This window comes from Crocodylus porosus, unplaced genomic scaffold (assembly GCF_001723895.1).
Source record: "Crocodylus porosus isolate Cpor-Errol unplaced genomic scaffold, CroPor_comp1, whole genome shotgun sequence".
Classification (NCBI taxonomy): Eukaryota; Metazoa; Chordata; order Crocodylia; family Crocodylidae; genus Crocodylus; species Crocodylus porosus.
This window is the reverse complement of record NW_017728951.1, coordinates 45,850,880-45,868,505: the sequence shown is the minus strand read 5'-3', so window position 1 is coordinate 45,868,505 and position 17,626 is coordinate 45,850,880. Positions and strand designations below refer to the sequence as shown.

Genomic DNA, 17,626 nt, shown 5'->3' with positions numbered 1-17,626 from the left:
CGCGGCGCGGCCCGGCCATGGAGCCCAAGCACAAGGAGCTGCTCGCGCAGTGCCGGCCCGCGCTGGCCCAGGCCATGAGCGAGGTGGACGCGGTGGTGGAGCTACTGCAGGCGGCCGGCGCCCTCGGCCCCCACGACCTGCTGGAGCTGGAGGAAGCCGGGGCGGGAGCGGCCCCCGGCAAGGCCGAGCTGCTCCTCAAGCTGCTGCTCGCCAAGGAGCGGGACCACTTCCAGGACCTGCGCGTGGCCCTGGAGAAGACGCAGCCCCACCTGCTCTCCATCCTCTACCTGAACGGGGCGGCGGGCGCGCCGGCCGGCGAGGCGGCGGGTGAGTGGCGCTGGGCCTGGGGGACCCCGCAGCGGCGGCGGGTCGGGGCTCGGGGAGAAGCAGCCGGGCTGCCCTGCCCTGCCCTGCCTGCTGCCGGGCAGAGAAGGCCTTGGCGGGGCTGGGAGGGTGTCAGGGAGGCTGCAGTGTGGTCCGCCAGTGTGTGTGGGGGAGACCCCTCCGTCTCTGGAAGAAGCTGTGCAGGTACCTCCTTGCCGCCTTCTTTTCTTCACCCCATTTGTTTTCATTTTGTTTCTTCCCATATCCCCTTTCTCCTTGCTGCCAGCACCTGGGCTTTGCTTTCCTTTAGTTGCACACTGCTTGCCTGTGTGCGGTCGCTACTGCTGTGCTAGGGTCCCGAAACCCAGCCTCAGGGAAGACTACCTGTTTCCACAGTCTTGTTCTGCCTGCTCTGTCTTGGCCTGAAACTCCACTGAAGCTGCTGCTGCTGCTAAACCAGTTAAAGTTTTTTTTGACTGCTAATGGCAGTTGGGAAATGGTTGTTCCTGTTGCAAGTTGCTTGTACTGGTTTAGCCTGGCCTGGCAAAACTGGAGATGCCTGCACCCGGTGTTTGAGGAGAGTGGTAAACGTGGGACCTAGTTGCTCCATTTGGAGCAGTCCTGTCATAACTCCTTGTTGTAAGAAAAGGAGAGGAAGAACTAGTGTTAACCTTCAGAGGGAGAGAAGAATCGCACACAGATTTCCTAGGGAGGGTCCTTTTACTTTGAAGCCCAGCTACCATATTGTATTCAAGTTTGGCAAGAAAGGGGAAAAATACAGTAGACGTATAGTTTCCTGCCTGGTCTACATCCACATGGGAGGCTTCCTGGTTCATGTAACCCAGGTCATTTTCTTAAGACAATAATGAGGCAAAGTAAATTACATCTTTTAATCCTGGCTGTTCCACCTGGAAAATGTTTATCATATACACTATCCTACTTGACATTCTCTTTTTATTTTTAATGATGATGTTAGCTGTGTGCATTGGTAGTAATAATAATGCAAAAAACGTTGCACGTTTCCGTTATTATATTGTACGGACTCTTCTAAGGCCCCTACAGCATGGGGGGGGAGAATAAACTTGAGCAACAGATCTCAACGCTTCTATTATTACATAGTCTGACATCAGTGGGAGTTGAGGGTACTTGGTTCTTTTTATAGGGAGGCCCATAACTTTTTGTGCAATGAGAATAATGGTCAGCATATTCTTGGCTGAAAACTCCCTTATATACAGATAATGTTGGACTCTTAGAATTCCCCGAGCCTGAAAAAAAAGGAAAAAGTATCGGGTGTGACTGCAGGAAAAAATGGAATTAGATGAATGTATTCTTTATGACAGGGCTGTGTTCCTAAATTGAAAGTAAGGTAAAATGTCACTATTCTAAAATTGGAAGTGGAAGAGGTATTGGTAATTATTTGAGTCACAGTCTCCTTTCTGCATTGCACTCATCCTTTGTATGGGGGGAATGTTCCCCTGACATGGATTATGTTCAGAATGAGATTTGTGATGCTTTTCAGACACCTTTTTCTTTCTTTTAGTTACGTTTGAAAGAGAGTTTTCATACTATTGAAACTAACATTTTCTCTAAGGAATACAGAAAAGATCATTACTAATAACCCTAAGTGGTCATTGTGCGGCTTTGCATCTAGAAGATCAGTTGTACACAATTTGCCTCTACCACCGCTCCCGCCCCTGTGTACCCTGGTTAAGACTAGTGAGACTATTCATGTGTATAAAGCTAGCCATTTATCAACAATTTGCAGGATATCTACCTGTTCTGAAAACACTCTGGAGAAGGAATTAATCTTTAGTCACAGCCAGTCTTAAATGATAACTTATATTTTAAAATGATCTGTTATTTAATATGGGCTCAGTTTTGTCTCTTTCAGTCTACTTCCTGCAGTTTAACTTTTCTTTAGTTAGTATTTCCATTCATGGTGGACAATGAAAATAAGATTACATCAGCTAAACTTTCTAGTTTTTATGTACAGGAGTGAATACCAAGGAGGAATGGTTTAACCTTTTTGTTTAAAAGATATTCCATCAAATTGTTAGAAATAACTATTGTAAACACATCTATAGGCCTACATATTTTAAATATATTTTTAAGACATATCTTTCAATTAATTTTTATGGTTATTACTTAGATTATGATTAATAAAGAGAATGTAGGATGGGAATGATTAAGTTATAAGCTGTTTCTTAAAGAGAGCTATGTGAAATTATGAGTCTTGAATGCTTGCTAGATATTCAGTTTGTATGCAGCAAGCTGCATATACGTATAACCGAAAAGTTTTTTCTTCCTGTTTGTCCTCTAAGTGAGTAATTTAAGCTATAGATGCATGTCTTTTCTATCTACTTGGGATATCTTCATGAAAGAATTAATCTCTTGGTATATCAGTGTATGATTAATTTGCATTTTTTCAATTTTTTTTTGGTTAAGGAGTAATTTTAAGAAGTCGGTTAGATTATTTTTTTTCTTTTCATTTGAAATTTAGACTCCCTGTGGGTTGTAATGATGCTATGTAAATTAATGAAAATGAGACTCTTATTGCTGTTTGGGTAATGTACAGGTGATGCCATCTTATAAATACATGGCCACGCAGCACAAGGCAGTAGACGGCTGTTCTTATTGCTAAAGCGGAAGATTTCGGTTCTAGAAGTTGTTAAAGGATTTTTAAAATAATTAATGATATTTGCATTTCAAGGGGCTTGCTTTTCTTTTAGCATTTTGCCTGTGCAACTGTTGAGTCTTAAAGTTTACTGCAAATGCCAAATAGGTAGTAAATTCAAATCTGCTATTGTTATACTTTAAAACCCCCCATGCTGATTTTTCCCCCCAGCCTTCCCACCCCTGCTTATTTGGTTTCTAATTTTAGAGCATTGTGCATGGCAGCATTAGTAAACAGGCTGCAAAAACTGACTTTGTATGATTTTGCTTAGTCAGAAAGTAATTTCCTGTCTGGATTATTTGCTTTATGCTTGGTCATTGTAGAGAGAGCATTTAGTTCTTAAATGAATCTATAAAGGAAAATCCAGTAAGTCATTACATCAAGGAAGCCTAGTATTAGCATATACTTTAAACAGTTTTTAATTACTTGTAAACAACATTTATTAAGTTTGGTCAAAGGCTAAATGGGCCAGAGAGGCCAGTGCTGTGATTGGATCATATGTATCTTTGCTAAACAAGTTCTATTTCAGAGAAACACTTGGGCACCTACACATGAGCGCAGAAGCTGCTCCAACACACTGGAATTGCTGCGAATTGGAAGAGACTCAGTTTAATTGGGTAAGCTAGAGCATGGCAGTTACTGTGATCCAGCAGCCTCCTGTATCAGCGTCCCTGCACTTAAAAATGGCAGCAGGGGTGCTTAAACTAAAGCTCATCGAACAAGCTTTAGTTCAGGTGCCCCCACCACCATTTTTAAGTGCAAGGATGCTTATACATGAGATGCGGTGGCACCTTAATTAAACTGCCACCCTCCCTCCCATGCCTGGAACATGTGTAGAAGTGCCCAGGATGTCTTTAAAAATCAATCTTAATTGGACTTACAGCATATTTAAGCTACACTGCACATCTTGTGAGTCTACTTCTTTTTACTTTCCCCTGTATATTCCTATTATGCATTTCTGAGAATGGTAAGTTATTCTAGTAATTATATCTGATTTAACAAGTTGCTTCAGTCATGTGTATTATCTCCTACTTTATACAGTTTTCTCTTTTAATGGGGTATTAAATGGCTTTTAAAGGCAACTTGCATGTTTGTATTGCTGAATCAAAGCCTGAATAGACAGGCTTGGAGCTGATGTTACACGAGTGTTAATGTAAAATTTAAAAAATTATCCTGTGCGTTAGACAGCTACATGAATTTTATTGGCAAACAATACAAGAAAGTTTGTCTAGGTAAAACTAATTAAAAAGGGATAACTTCTGAAGCACTGTGACTTCAAAGCATTTGTAAGCATCTTTTTTTTTACACTTTTATTTCCCTGGTTTTACTGGGGAAAGAAGAACAGTTTGGAGCTATTTAATAGGTATCTGAGCTTATTTCTGGTTTTGGGGTAATGGGTTTATGGAACTTCAAAGAAGGGGTGCACTGATAGAGATTTTGGGGGCTGATATCGGTAGCCAATTTTTAAGGAGGCATATTGGCTGATACCAATCTGATTTTCAGATACAGCTGCATCCGGCTGGTAAGTCTACTGTGGTGGAAGGGGTGGGCAGAGGGAAGGGGTACATGGCCCCCTCCCAGCACTGCTGTTGCCTGTCCTGAGCCCAGCTGTGCCGAGGAGAGCCTGGTGCAGCCCTGTTTCCTGGCCGCAGCTGCAGGCTGCCTGCCCTGCCCTGCCCTGCACAGATCTGGGGGCCGTGTCGTGTGTCCCCCTTCCCTCCCAGTGCTCCCTGGATGAGCTGCGCCTCTGTCCCCTGCCCTGCCCTGGCTAGGCAGCATCTGCTCCAGCCTCTGTCCCACTCCCTCCCTCACCATGGGGGCTGTTGATCTGCCCCACCCTCCATGCCCCTTCACTCCCCTTCCACTACAACAGACATACCAGCTGCATGCAACTTTCAAAGCTGCTGATCTGTGCTCCTCACTGCCTGTGTGTTGCGCTGCAGCTGTATGCACGCACAGGCATTTATCAGCCAAATTATTGGCCGCATCAGGCAATTTTTTTTATATTGGTGCCAGTTTGATATCAAACCAATGTATGGGTGCACCTCTGCTGCAAAGGTGGTATAAATTCTTCACTTCTAAGGTAAGGAGTTTGCTGAACTTAATGTTCTGCCTCTTGTGTCCAGGCTCATCAGGTTTACAGTTTCCATTTTTCTTCAATAGCTAGTCTGCTAAACTGTTGTAACTGATGAGCAGTGGCCATAGGTGGTGAAGTAAGTGTCTGAAAGTTCACAGCTAATAGCATGAAGAATTATTTAATTGTTTATTTTTAATATTTGAAGACATTAATACAGAATACAGTATTATCCTGTAAGGTCTGTATGTGTAAAAGCTTCAGACATTAAAGCCATTGAAACTAGTTTTGTCAGTGAAGTTACACATTCTTATTTGCAAGGCTGGTTTGATATTCCAACATTCAGTTAAATTTGATTTTTAAGGGTTTTTTTCTCTTTAAGAAAAGAGATCTTTTAATGAGGAAAATGTTTGTAAACCTAATTTAAAAATTACTAAAGAGAATTACTCAAAGCTGGATTTTTATTTTTAACACCATTTGGGCGTAGACTTGAGTATTACTTTCCAGCCCAGTAGGTCAGATTTAAGAATTTAAATATGAAAAAACTGCATTAAAATGACAACAGTTTCTATTTTGACTTTAAAAAATGGCAGTCTGAACTTTAATCCAGTCAATTTTCAAAAAGATGAGTAATTAGTTTAAGGTTCTACATTTGAGCCTTAGGTGCTGAGCTAGTTTTTGCGGTTTCCAGTCATGTCTGTATATATTGTTTTAAAAATGTTTTCTCTTCTTCTTGGCTGGATGTGTAAAGATAGGGAGCAGAGAGCTGGGAGGCACTTTTGCAAGGTAGCATGAAATCAGGGAATGGAGTAGTCATGTTGTTGCTGACTCCTTCACAGGAAACTGGAAGAATAGAAACCTTTGAGTAGCTCTTATTTTTCCAGAAGCGGGGAAATGAGCACTGATCTGGAGGAGCCAATGAGTGGGTGAGAGAATTTTAGCTGGTGGGTGAATTAATGAATTAAAATGTTGGGGGAAGATTTTTGATGGGAAGACAGAATGAGAAACGTTGGCGTTGGTGGGGGAGAGCGGGGTTGAGGTGCGGGCAGAAAAAATATTGTTGGAGGATATAATGTTAGGAAAGATAGAGGAGGAGAGAAAAGGAATAATCCAAGAAGAGAGGTAGGAAACTCTCAAAATTAAAATGACCCTAGGAAACATGCACTCAGATGCAGAATAAGAAACAATGGAATGAAAAGAGTGATTTCAGAAGTGTTACTTACTAAATACGAGATCAACTTTGACACTGCTTCAATTAATTACAGTACAGTGCAGTCTTTATTTCCTTTAAACTGAAAAATAAGATTAATGTAGCCTACATGTCTTTCAGTTTTGTTACTAGGTGTTAAGTTAACTTCTTAGGCCTTTTTTTTTTGAGTTCTTTAAACTGTCTTGATCAGGTGGTAGTTGCCTAGACAGTCTTCAGAAAAAACTATAATAGAGTAAGATAGTGGATCCCTTCCTATACCAAATAGAAAGTATATTGAGTCATATTTCCGAGGCCAACTTTGTGGTGACCTAGTTTTCTGGTGTTGTCATATTCCAAATTTGTGTTACGTTTGCAGGTAGCCAAAGAGCAGGAAGTGTCCAGAAGGGTTTTCCCCAATTAAATCTTAAATAGCTTCTGTGTAATGATCTTCCAAACTCAGCAAGTGCCACTCGGAGTGCCCCCTTGTTTACAGATTTCCTGAGAATTGCTAAATAAAGATATGGTTAATAAGTGCAATGAAGTTGCTGAAGGCTTTGTCAGATGGTCATGTGTGATATTTAGTAGTGACCTCTCTAGAACAGACAAAGGCAAGTCACTTTCTGTGACTTGGAACTAGTTGTTGCACTTTTGTTATAGCTAAATTTTGGCTGTCTCCCCTCTTTAGTCCGTACCTGAAAGATTCTAATGTTTCTGCTCTTGTTGATCACATTGTGTTTTCATGTAGATGTATCTGATGCCCTCTAGCACATTGATTGGTGAAGAACATTTTGGCCTCATGGGACTACAACCAGTCCTCCTAGATCAGCTGACTCGAGGTTTTCAGGTTGCTTAAGCAGTCTGCTCTGCTGTTTCAATTGAAAACTCTTGTGTCCTTCCTTTGACCACCCATTACACTCCCACTACTTATTCTTCTTTCCTTTCAGTCTCTCTACCTTTTACTTCTGTTTATTTTCCTAATACTTTCCGGTTAACTCTTCCTCAGTGATTTCCCTATGGTTGGTTTTTTGCTCCATTATTATTTGATTTATTATTTACTAAAATCGCTGATTACCCCCAAACCTCAAAATTGATTAGAGGTGTCAGTAATTGACCTGATCAATTTGATTGTACGTTTTCTCTTTCTTCATATACATTTTAGGGGGCAAGGTTTGAGTACAGGAACTGTCTTCCCTTGTGTCTGTAGAGCGGTTAATGGGTATTGCCCATAAATGAAAAGGAATTCATTTGCCAAACTTTTCCGTATATTGTCTCGGTAACAAGTGTATGTTCTTCCCTATAAATCCTTTTCCTGTATACTTTCCACAGTATAGGTAGAGATGATAAAGCAAAAATATAATGAGTTAAATTTAGATGAAGCATTGCTGTAGGCTTTTCCAGGGGTTTTCAGTGGTGACTAATCAGCATCGTTTCAAAGTGTGAGTTGTGATCCTGTTTTCACAATACAGCTGTCAGATTTTGTTTTTGCTTTTTTGGCAAATGCTTGTGAGATAAAACTAAATCTTGCTGATGCACGAGACAGGAAATGTAGCAATTTGTGTTCATACAGTTTCTGAATTTGAGGCTGAATAGTCATCTCTTCTCTCCTGCCTCCTTTCCCTATTTACAAGGAATTGGAAGAGAAAGAAGGGGTTTGGCTCTTGAGACCTATAGTCCTTGGCAGCTGAAGTTATTTGTGCAAAGTTGTGTTGTTTCTCCTGTTTGTAAGTCTAATAGCAACTGTTCTCATCAGCAGTACAGTACTCTGCTCTGGGCTGCCATTTTTGTTTAGGATTAACTCCTATGTCAGCCCTAGCCAGGGGAATTATCTCAGGGTTGGTTCATTGTGGCTTTTAGAACCCAACTTCTGTGTGCGGATAGTACTCAGTTTTTTTGTGCATAAAATTAGGCCAAAATACAGGTCTCTTTAGGATTGTGGGCCATAACTTTTATTAGTCATGTCTGCAGTGAAGTACCTATTAAATCTGAGGCTGTAAAATTCTTTGCCGCACATACAAAATGTAGTCTACAAATGTTTAGTAACTACGTAGAGGACCACCACACTTTGTTTTAACAAATAAAAACAAAAACAGATTTATCTCCTTTGTACCTTCTGTATTTCCTCATTCTGTTTCCCTGTGGACAGCGTTCTGTTCCCCAGGTCTCTTGAATCTTCCAACTGTCATCTTTGGATAGGTAATTCAGGGGTGGGCAAAACGCAACCCCCGGGATGGATGGGGCCTTCCAGGCCATTCTATCCAGCCTGCAGGGCCCCTAAAAACTTGGAAAATTAATATTTGTCTGTCCCTCTCTGCCTGTCATGTGGCGCTCTGTGGCTTGTCAAAACTCTGTAAGTGGTCCTCCGCCCAAAATAATTGCCCGCCGTTGTAATAATCCCTATGAGTTAGTAGTTCTGCAGATTTTGGCTGCATTGCATGAATTGGGAATCTCTTGAAGCGCTTGTCTTTCAGTCTCATTTTTGTGATCTCCGGTCCTCTTTCTTTCTCACCTGTGTGTTGTTCCTTGAAGTCTGTTAACCTTTTTCTTTTGAACAAGTTATATTTTCAGTGAGTTTTCAAGGAAGTTTACTTGGTTGTCTTTCAAAGTTGAATACAGGTAATGCGTATGTATATGTGTCTGCTTGGGTGGTGATGGGGACAATAAGTTGTGCTCTTTATTTACTCATACCTTGGAAAGTTGAAAAATACTTGAAGGATGTTATGTTATAAATCCAGTTGCTCACCTTAAAATAGGAACGTCCAGTTTAGTTTTCTGTGCTGAATGATCAACCCATAATTGAAGAGACATGGTATGTCGCATCTTTAACAAACAAACTGTTTTTTCTAACTTCATGTGTGTGCTTTGTATGGGGCTTGACTTAAAAATGACAACCAAAATAAATGCAAAGTTTTATTCTCAAATAACAGAAAGCTATCTCGACTGATTGTCAATGTCAAATTTGTCAATGGTCATAGTATCATTCTCTCGTTATCAGTGTCATAATATCATACCAAGTTTCCTAGGATTTGAATTAACAGGGTAGACGAGACCTGAATTTTGAATATTTAAAAAAATCACTTGTAGAGGAGAAAAGGTGCTCTTAGGAAGGGAATTACTTTAAAAACAAAAAGGCAAAATAACAAAACAAGTTAAAAGTCTGTGGTTTATTTTCTTTCAGTTTTTTAACAGAGAAATATTTATTTTCCTTTTCCTTTTGAACAGGTTCTCTAATACTGCCTATTTTATATTAGTTTGTTTTGCTGCAGCAGGTCTCATGGGTTTTTTTTGTAGCTTTATCTATATACAACTACTTGGTAGGTGGAAAAGTGTCAATTTCTGGTAGCTAAGAGGGCATGTAGGGTAATGGACAACTTGTCTTGGGTACATCTAGCCAAAATTATTACTGTTTGAGTCATTTGGGCTCTGGAGAAAAGGCATTGTGAAATCCAGAAGCTGAGGGTCTGATCCTTGAGCACTTGAGCAAGCATCAAAATTGCATTGAGATATGAGAGGTTGCCTTCTCTGTAGACTACGTGAGTGAGCCCTAAGTTTAGTACCGTGGCATATTTCCTAAATTGGTGACCTTGGAAATATCTAGACTAATTTTTTAAAGATGTATATCACTAATTCACAAAATTAGCACAATCTTCTATTGTGTTACTGTTTCATGGACCTCACTTGACTTCTTGATATTGCTATAGAAGCAGTGTTTTGACTGAGGGACTGAGTGTTGGTTGATAATACTAGGAGGTTGCTTCAACTGTTCAAAGCAAACATACTTTCTGCCTAAATTCTTCGGAAGTGCTGTATTGCTTTTGTTCACCTACGTAGCTTTCTTGGCTGCTTGTGTCTATTAGGATAACTGATGTGGGATGATACTGCTAGATGACCGTCTGAGGTCTCTTCAAACCATATTTTTCTCTGATTCTGTGTGTTAGGAAACTTAAGTACTCAGTGAACAATTTTCATTCAGCAAATAAGTTTCCATAGCCCTTGCGTATTGTCAGGATGAAACCTGCATTCAAATAATGGTGCTGGGGCTAGAAGAGCTGCTTAGTAGATATTCAGTCTTTTTTTTTTTTTTTCTGTGCATGACTATCCTTCAGTAAGTCCTAGTAAGACAGCTTTCTATAGACTATTTGTACATTTTCTCCCTTATTAGAAGATTCTCCTTACACTTTATCCAGGTGTTAAGTGTGTCTGTATATCTTAGATCCATAAATATAGTTCTCAAGTATTGTGAAGAATGTGGGTATTCAAAATGTAGTTATAATATTAAGCTATTGTAGTCTTATTTGTGTTTTCTTTATCATGATACCAGTATGTAAAGGCAGAAGTATGAAGCTGTGAAAACTGTTATTTTAGTATAATCTGGTAATAATGACCAAGCATTTTCTGCATGCATTCTCCAACTTTACCCCGTTTCATAAGGAGATTTAATGTACTGGAATGTGTGCATCATTCAGTGTCTGTGAAGATTTGAATTCTTCTCATTTACCCTGCAAGTCTACAACTCAAGACAACACTGTTTACTTTGTTGATTTTGTTCTTAATGTATGTTTGGATTTCTCATGGGCATGTGCGCTCACATCTGAGGGTTGAAGTAGCTGATGTAGTGCTTCTCTGAATCTGCCTCATTAAAGGAGTGCTTTTTAACACGATTTTTTTTTCAGTGAGGGTCTTGAAGAAAAGTGTTCTTGAATGGAAAGAGTGATAGTTTAACTGATTTATTTATTTTCTTTCTTCCTTGGAGGAATGGCTTATTATGAACAGCAAACTACAACTTTAATAAAGCTTTGAAAAACATCCTGTAAAGCTTTCTTAAACGTTGCTGGATGCATAATTACTAGGACTCATTGTTAGTCGTGGTGAATGATGAGAAAAGTCATGCTGTAGTCATGGAGCAGGAGGGATAGACAAAAGAAACACAATTTAAAAAGTCAAGTGTTTTAGGGAAGCTGTACCTTTCCATGTTTCTACATGTTTGTCAGAACAGAAACAAAAAGTTTCTTAAGAACAACAGTCTTGTAACAAGTGAAGTATTGTCCACTTGAACTACAGGACAAGTACAGGGCGTAGTATCATTTTCTTAATGATAAAATCATATTTATAGTAGAGAGTTTCTTTTCAGGAAGAAACTGAAGAATCAAAATTTTAGTTTTATTTCTAATAGGCAAATGAATGATTCGTGCATTTAATTCAGCAGGTGGGATCAAATGATGACAACTAACTCTTTGATACCACCTTTTCCTATTTTATTTGTTTTGCATAAGCTGATTTGGCATTGATATCTATTCCCAGCCATGTCAATCTCTTAAATAATACGTACTTTCGCCAAGTCTTTCTAGAGTGCATGCAGTGTCCAGCTGAAAAGCACATTCTAAGGGTAATGAGAAAAAAATGAAAACTTGTTTTTTGCCAGAATACTGGGCTTTTGATTAACTGGAATTTTCCCCCCAGAATGTTTTTGCTTACCTTGAAAATTGGATTGACTGATTTATTTTGGGGGGCGGGGGTAGAAAATTTAAGTATGGAAAAAACTTGGTTGATTTGAACATGAGGAGAAGTAAAAGGTCTGATATAAATTTTGGACTCTGTGGTTATGACACAGCAGTGGCCAACTTTTTTTGTTAGCATCTTGCTTGTGGATGACACACAGGTAGCTAGACTTTTTAATAGGCATGCATAGTTTTATATGATAAGCAAAGATCCAAAGCCCTGAATTCAGTGGTGCTTGAAGGTTTTGGTTAGGGTTAACTTGAAGGACATCTGACATTTCCATTTGCAGCAGCATCCTGTACCCAGAGGCTGAAGCTATCGTTCCTTCATTTCAGTTAGGGGTATACCGATAAAGGTGTTTTGGGCTGCTACTGATGGCCAGTTATTGACCAGCCATGTTGGCCACTACCAGTCAGATTGCTGATACGCAGCCTGGCAGCTTCGAGAGTAGTGTCTGGCTGGTAAGTCTCTCAGGATGAGGGAGGTGGGTGGGAAAGGGTGTGGGGGGCAGCAGATTGAAGCCCTCATCTGGGGCAGGCATTGCACAGCTGGAGTGGGGTGGAGTGCGGGACGGATCCATGGGTGGCCCGTCTAGTGGGGTGGCTTCTGCCACTGCACGCACCCTGGCATAGATACGGGGAGCGCTTGCCCACTGGATCTGACACAGAGCGAGGGTGAGCTGCCGTGGTGGGTGGGTAGCAGTGGCAGTATTTTGAGGGGGTGCTACATCCACCCCAAAATTCTCCATAGCCCATCCCATACCTCCCCTCGCATGCCACCCTTGCCTGCCCTGCCCTCCCATCTCAGACACAGCCCTGGCCTAGCCCCATCACCAGGAATAGACTGGTGCAGCACCTGACCCTGAGTGCACAGTGTGCAGCCTGCCTTTGCCCTGTGCACAGATCTGGGGTGTGTGTGCCTCCCCGTAGGAGTATGCACAGTAGTGGGAGTTGCCACCCTCATCCCCTTGAATGAGCCCCCCACAGCTCCGTCCCATGCCCTGCCCTGCCCTGACTGTGCACTGTCTGCCCCTGCCCCTGCCCCAGCCCTACTCCCTCCCTAACTGTGAGGGCCTCGATCTGCGCGCCTCCCCCTCCCCCGACTCTACTGGGTGGACCCTGTTCTCCAAGCTGCCGGGTTGCACTCCTGGCTGTATGCATGCTGCAGCTGTGCACGTGCATACGGTATTTATTGGCCACATCAGCTAAAAAAAGCAGATTGCCCATAATGTCCATTTTCCTTTTATCAGTGCCAATACAATATCGACCAGTGTATCAGTGCACCTCTAATTTCAGTGCCTTCCTTTATTGAGCATCCAAGGCTCACGTGAGACGCACAGGAGATGCCCAGGCTCTGGGTTGGCATATCAGCCCAGCTTTCTGTGAGGTCATTACTAACATGATTTTCGGAATTTCATGAACATATTTGTTTGCTAATAAGAAGCCTTCTCCCGTCTTGTGTGCACCTAGAGACCTCTAAGCAATAGGCAATTGATGTTAGTTTTATTTATTTAAATTCAGAAGTTATTGAAAAAATTGGCTTTTTGAGAAACTTATGGGAAAAACGCCTATGAATGAATAATACAAACGCTTCAACTAGAGCTAATGAGTAAAGAAGAAATGCCAATTAAATTTGAATCTAACAGCATCCAGTGGACTTTCATAGGGGCAGAGCATCAGTGTTACTTTAGTCTGTCTTGCATGTTGGTTTTATAGCATGTCATTCTGATATGTGAGGGTTTGGAGTGGATGATTTTTTAAGACCCTGGGTAAATAGTTACCTGGAAACATATGGGACTAGCCTTAATAGCTCTGGGAATCTTTTTGTCCATCTATTCACTTCTTTAAGGAAATGACAGGACTAACTAAACAGGAGAGCTGTGGTCATCAAAACCAGAATATGTTTGTTTGACATTGCTCTTATGCAAGTTTGCTGTCCTCAAAGGGGAATTTGCAACAAATAACCAGTTTTCAATGCCTAGAGTGCAGTCCTTGGGTATAGAAAAAACCCAGGAGTTTGTAGAGGTGTGGATTTTTTGTTTTGTGTTTCTGAGTTTCCTTGGTTAGTGGTTGTATTTTTTAAAAGCCCTGGGAATTGCAGTGAATTTGAAGTTTACGTTATTGGCCACACTTCAACACAGGTGACCTGTTTTGGAGATTTTTGCATTGGAGAATTTCTGCCTGCTGTTCCTCAAGCAAACTCCATGGACCAAGCTGAGATTTAGGTGGGTAGTGCAGAATTAAATTGGTCAGAGTTGTGTAAGCAGATAAAGAAATATGTATGCTCCACACTAAAGGAAGATGATATCTGACTAAATATATTAAATTTTATCCTGGCACAAATCTACATACAAGTTTTAGGAAGCAATTCTTAGAGGTTAACTTCCTGTATGGCTGAATCATATATCTCTTTAGAAAGAAGATGTCAGCCATACTGAGTTTTTTAGGTTAGGTCTGAATCTCTGGCATAACCCTACCTTGTAGGTATGTATTAGATAACTTGGTTATTTTTACTTAATTGTCCCCCCCCCCCCACACTTAGATTATAGGACCCAAATAGTTGTTAGATTCTTAAATACTTTCATCTTCACTTTTCTAATCAGGGAATTTTTAATGGTAGAAAGAAGTAATTAGGTTTTTCTTGAGATGTTGAGGCATAAGCAAAACTAGTTAGCAAAATCATTCCTTAAGGAGACTATCCTCCAAGCCCAAAGGGGGGTAATCCCAACACGGAGCAAAGGGAGCAGAGGGTGCAAAAGCCCCCATGGTTCACCAAAAGCCTACGGGAATGTCTCCTAGCTAAAAAAGAAGGCATACACCCAATGTAAGTGAGGGGCCGTCACCAGGGAGAACTATACCTCTGTTGCTCGGAGCTGTAGGGGGGCGGTCAGGAAGGCCGAGGTGGAGCCGGGACTAGCTACCTAGGTCAAGGACAAGAAGAAGTCCTTTTTTAAATACATAGGGGGTAAAAAGAAGGTACTGGATAACGTGGGGCCTCTGCAAGACGCGCTGGGAAATCTGGTTGTCACACCAGATGACAAAGCTAACCTATTTAACAATTTCTTTGCCTCCATTTTCCTGAGCAGGGACCCTGCCCCCCGCCCCCCCCCCATCGGGACCCCTGTAGGCCCCAGGGGAGGCGCACCCAGGCCTAGGGTAAGGTCTTTGAAAAAATTATCAAGGGCCACATCTGTGAGAGCCCTGCAGGGGAGTGATGTTGAGGGGTAACTAGCATGGGTTTGTGCAAGGCCGATTCTGCCCGACTAACCTGTTCTCTTTCTATGATCAGGTAACAAAGAGCTTAGATGGGAAGGAGGAAGTCATTGTCATCTTCTTGGACTTCCAGAAGGCCTTCGACACAGTTTCCCATCCAGTTCTGGTGGACAAGCTGAGGGACTGCGGCATTGATGAATGCACAGTCACATGGGTGGCAAACTGGCTCCAGGGGCGCACCCAGACGGTGCTGGTGGACGGGTTGATGTCAACCTGGGAGGGTGTGGGCAGCGGAGTCCCCCAGGGGTTGGTCCTTGGGCCAGTGCTGTTCAACATGTTCATTAGTGACCTGGGCAAGGGTGTGGAGAGCACCCTGTTCAAGTTCACTGATGACAGCAACCTGTGGGGTAAAGTGAATACACCTGCAGGCACGGACCACATCCAGGCAGACCTGAATAGGTTAGAGAAGTGGGCGGATCTGAACAGGATGCGGTTCAACAAGGACAAGTGCAGAGTGCTTCACCTGGGGAGAGGGAACCAGCATTATGTTTATAGGTCAGGGGCTGACCCTCTCGGCAGCACAGAGGCAGAGAGGGATCTTGGAGTCAGGATTGACTCCAGGATGAATATGCGTCGGCAAAGCAACGAAGCAATAGGCAGAGCCAACCGCACCCTGTTCTGCATCAACAGGGGCATCACTAACAGGTCCAGACAGGTCTTGCTTCCCCTCTATGAGGTGGTGGTCAGGCCGCAGCTGGAGTCCTGTGTCCAGTTCTGGGCGCTGCACTTCAAGAGGGACATGGAAAACCTGGAGAGGGTCCACTTATATGGTTGAGGGCCTCCATGGCTAGCCCTATGAGGAGAGGCTGAGGGACCTGAATCTCTTCAGTCTCTGCAAGAGGAGACTGAGGGGGGATCTTGTGGCTGCCTACAATCTCATCAGGGGCCACCAGCAGGGTCTTGGGGAAAGTCTGTTCACCAGGGCCCCCCTTGGGATCACCAGGAGCAAGCTGAGGAAGGATAGGTTTAGGTTAGATATTAGGAAGAACTACTTCACTGTAAGGGTGGCCATAGCCTGGAATAGGCTTCCCAGAGAGGTAGTGTTCTCACCTTCCCTGGAGATCTTCAAGAGGAGACTGGATAGGCACCTGGCTGGGGTCTTACGACCCCTGCCACCCCCAGTGCTCCTTCCTGCCATGGCTGCCTAGGTCCCTTCTGACTCATTGATTCAGCAGGGGAGATTGTTTAGGGGCAACCAACATGGGTTCATTAGTGGCAGGTCCTGTCAGACAAACCTGGTGGCCTTCTATGACCAGGTCACAAAATCCTTAGATGCAGGTGTAGCAGTGGACATAGTCTTTCTGGACTTCAGGAAGGTCTTTGACACCGTCTCTCACCCCATTCTCATTAAGAAACTAGGGGACTGGTGTTGACACCTGTGCAGTCAAATGGATCACTAACTGGCTGGAGGACCGCACCCAGAGAGTGGTGGTGGACGGGTTTTATTTGACCTGGAGGGATGTGGGCAGTGGGGTTCTGCAGGGCTCGGTCACTGTTCAACAACTTCATCAGCGACTTGGACGAGGAGGTGAAAAGCACCCTGTTCAAATTCACAGATGACACTAAGAAGTGGGGAGAAGTGGGCATGCTAGAAGGGAGGAGTAGGCTGCAGTCAGACCTGGACAGGTTACAGGGGTGGGCGGATGAGAATATGATAGGTTTCAACACTGACAAGTGCAAAGTAATGCACCTGGGGGGGAAGAACCAGCAGCATACGTACAGGCTGGAGAACTCCCTTCTCATCAGCGCAGAGGCAGAAAAGGATCTTGGAGTCGTCATTGATGGCAAGATGAATATGGGCCGACAGTGTGGGGGTGCAGTCAGGAAGGCCAGCCGCACCTTGTCGTGCATCCACAGATGCATCTCAAGCAGGTCCAAGGAGGTGATCTTCCCCCACTATGTGACACTGGTCAGGCTGCAGTTGGAGTACTGCGTCCAGTTCTGGGCGCTGCACTTCAGGAGAGATGTGGACAACGTGGAGAGGGTCCAGAGGGGGGCCACTCGCATGATCGGGGGCAGCAGGGCACACCCTACGAGGGGAGGCTCCAGGACCCGAACCTGTTCAGCCTCCACAAGAGAAGGCTGAGGGGGATATAGTGGCCTGTTACAAACTAGTCAGGGGGAACCAGCAGGCATTGGGGGGATCCCTGTTCTCCCAAGCACTACTGGGGTGACTAGAAATAACGGTCACAGGCTAGCAGAGGGTAGATTCAGATTAGATATCAGGAGGCGCTACTTCGGTCAGGGCGGCTAGGATCTGGAACCAACTTCCAAGAGAAGTGGTGCTGGCTCCTACCCTGGGGGTCTTTATGAGGAGGCTAGATGAACACCTTGGCTCCAGTACTCTTTCCTGCCATGGCAGGAGGTTGGACTTGATGATCTGCTCAGATCCCTTCCGACCCTACCAACTATGAAAATGAGTGGAAAACAGTGGAAAATTTATATCTAACTTTTTGTTCATAAGATTTGTTTGTTGCAGTTCCTAGCAATGTAACATCTATTTTCAAACTCTTCCTAGATTTCATAGACATTAGGGCTGGAAGGGACGTTGGAAGATCACTGAGTCCAATCCACTGCCGGAAGGGCAGGAAGTCAGC

The 17,626-nt window shown here is 43.2% G+C and overlaps 1 protein-coding gene across 1 annotated transcript in view; it reads left to right on the top strand.

Moving 5' to 3' along the window:
• Window positions 1–7: 7 nt before the first annotated feature.
• DLG5 (discs large MAGUK scaffold protein 5) overlaps window positions 8–17,626 on the top strand; it is a 193,797-nt gene continuing 176,178 nt past the window's right edge. The window contains exon 1 of the mRNA XM_019555846.1: window positions 8–327. Coding sequence (XP_019411391.1) covers window positions 18–327 — 310 coding nt within the window. The 5' untranslated portion in view covers window positions 8–17. The remainder of the gene's footprint in view (window positions 328–17,626) is intronic.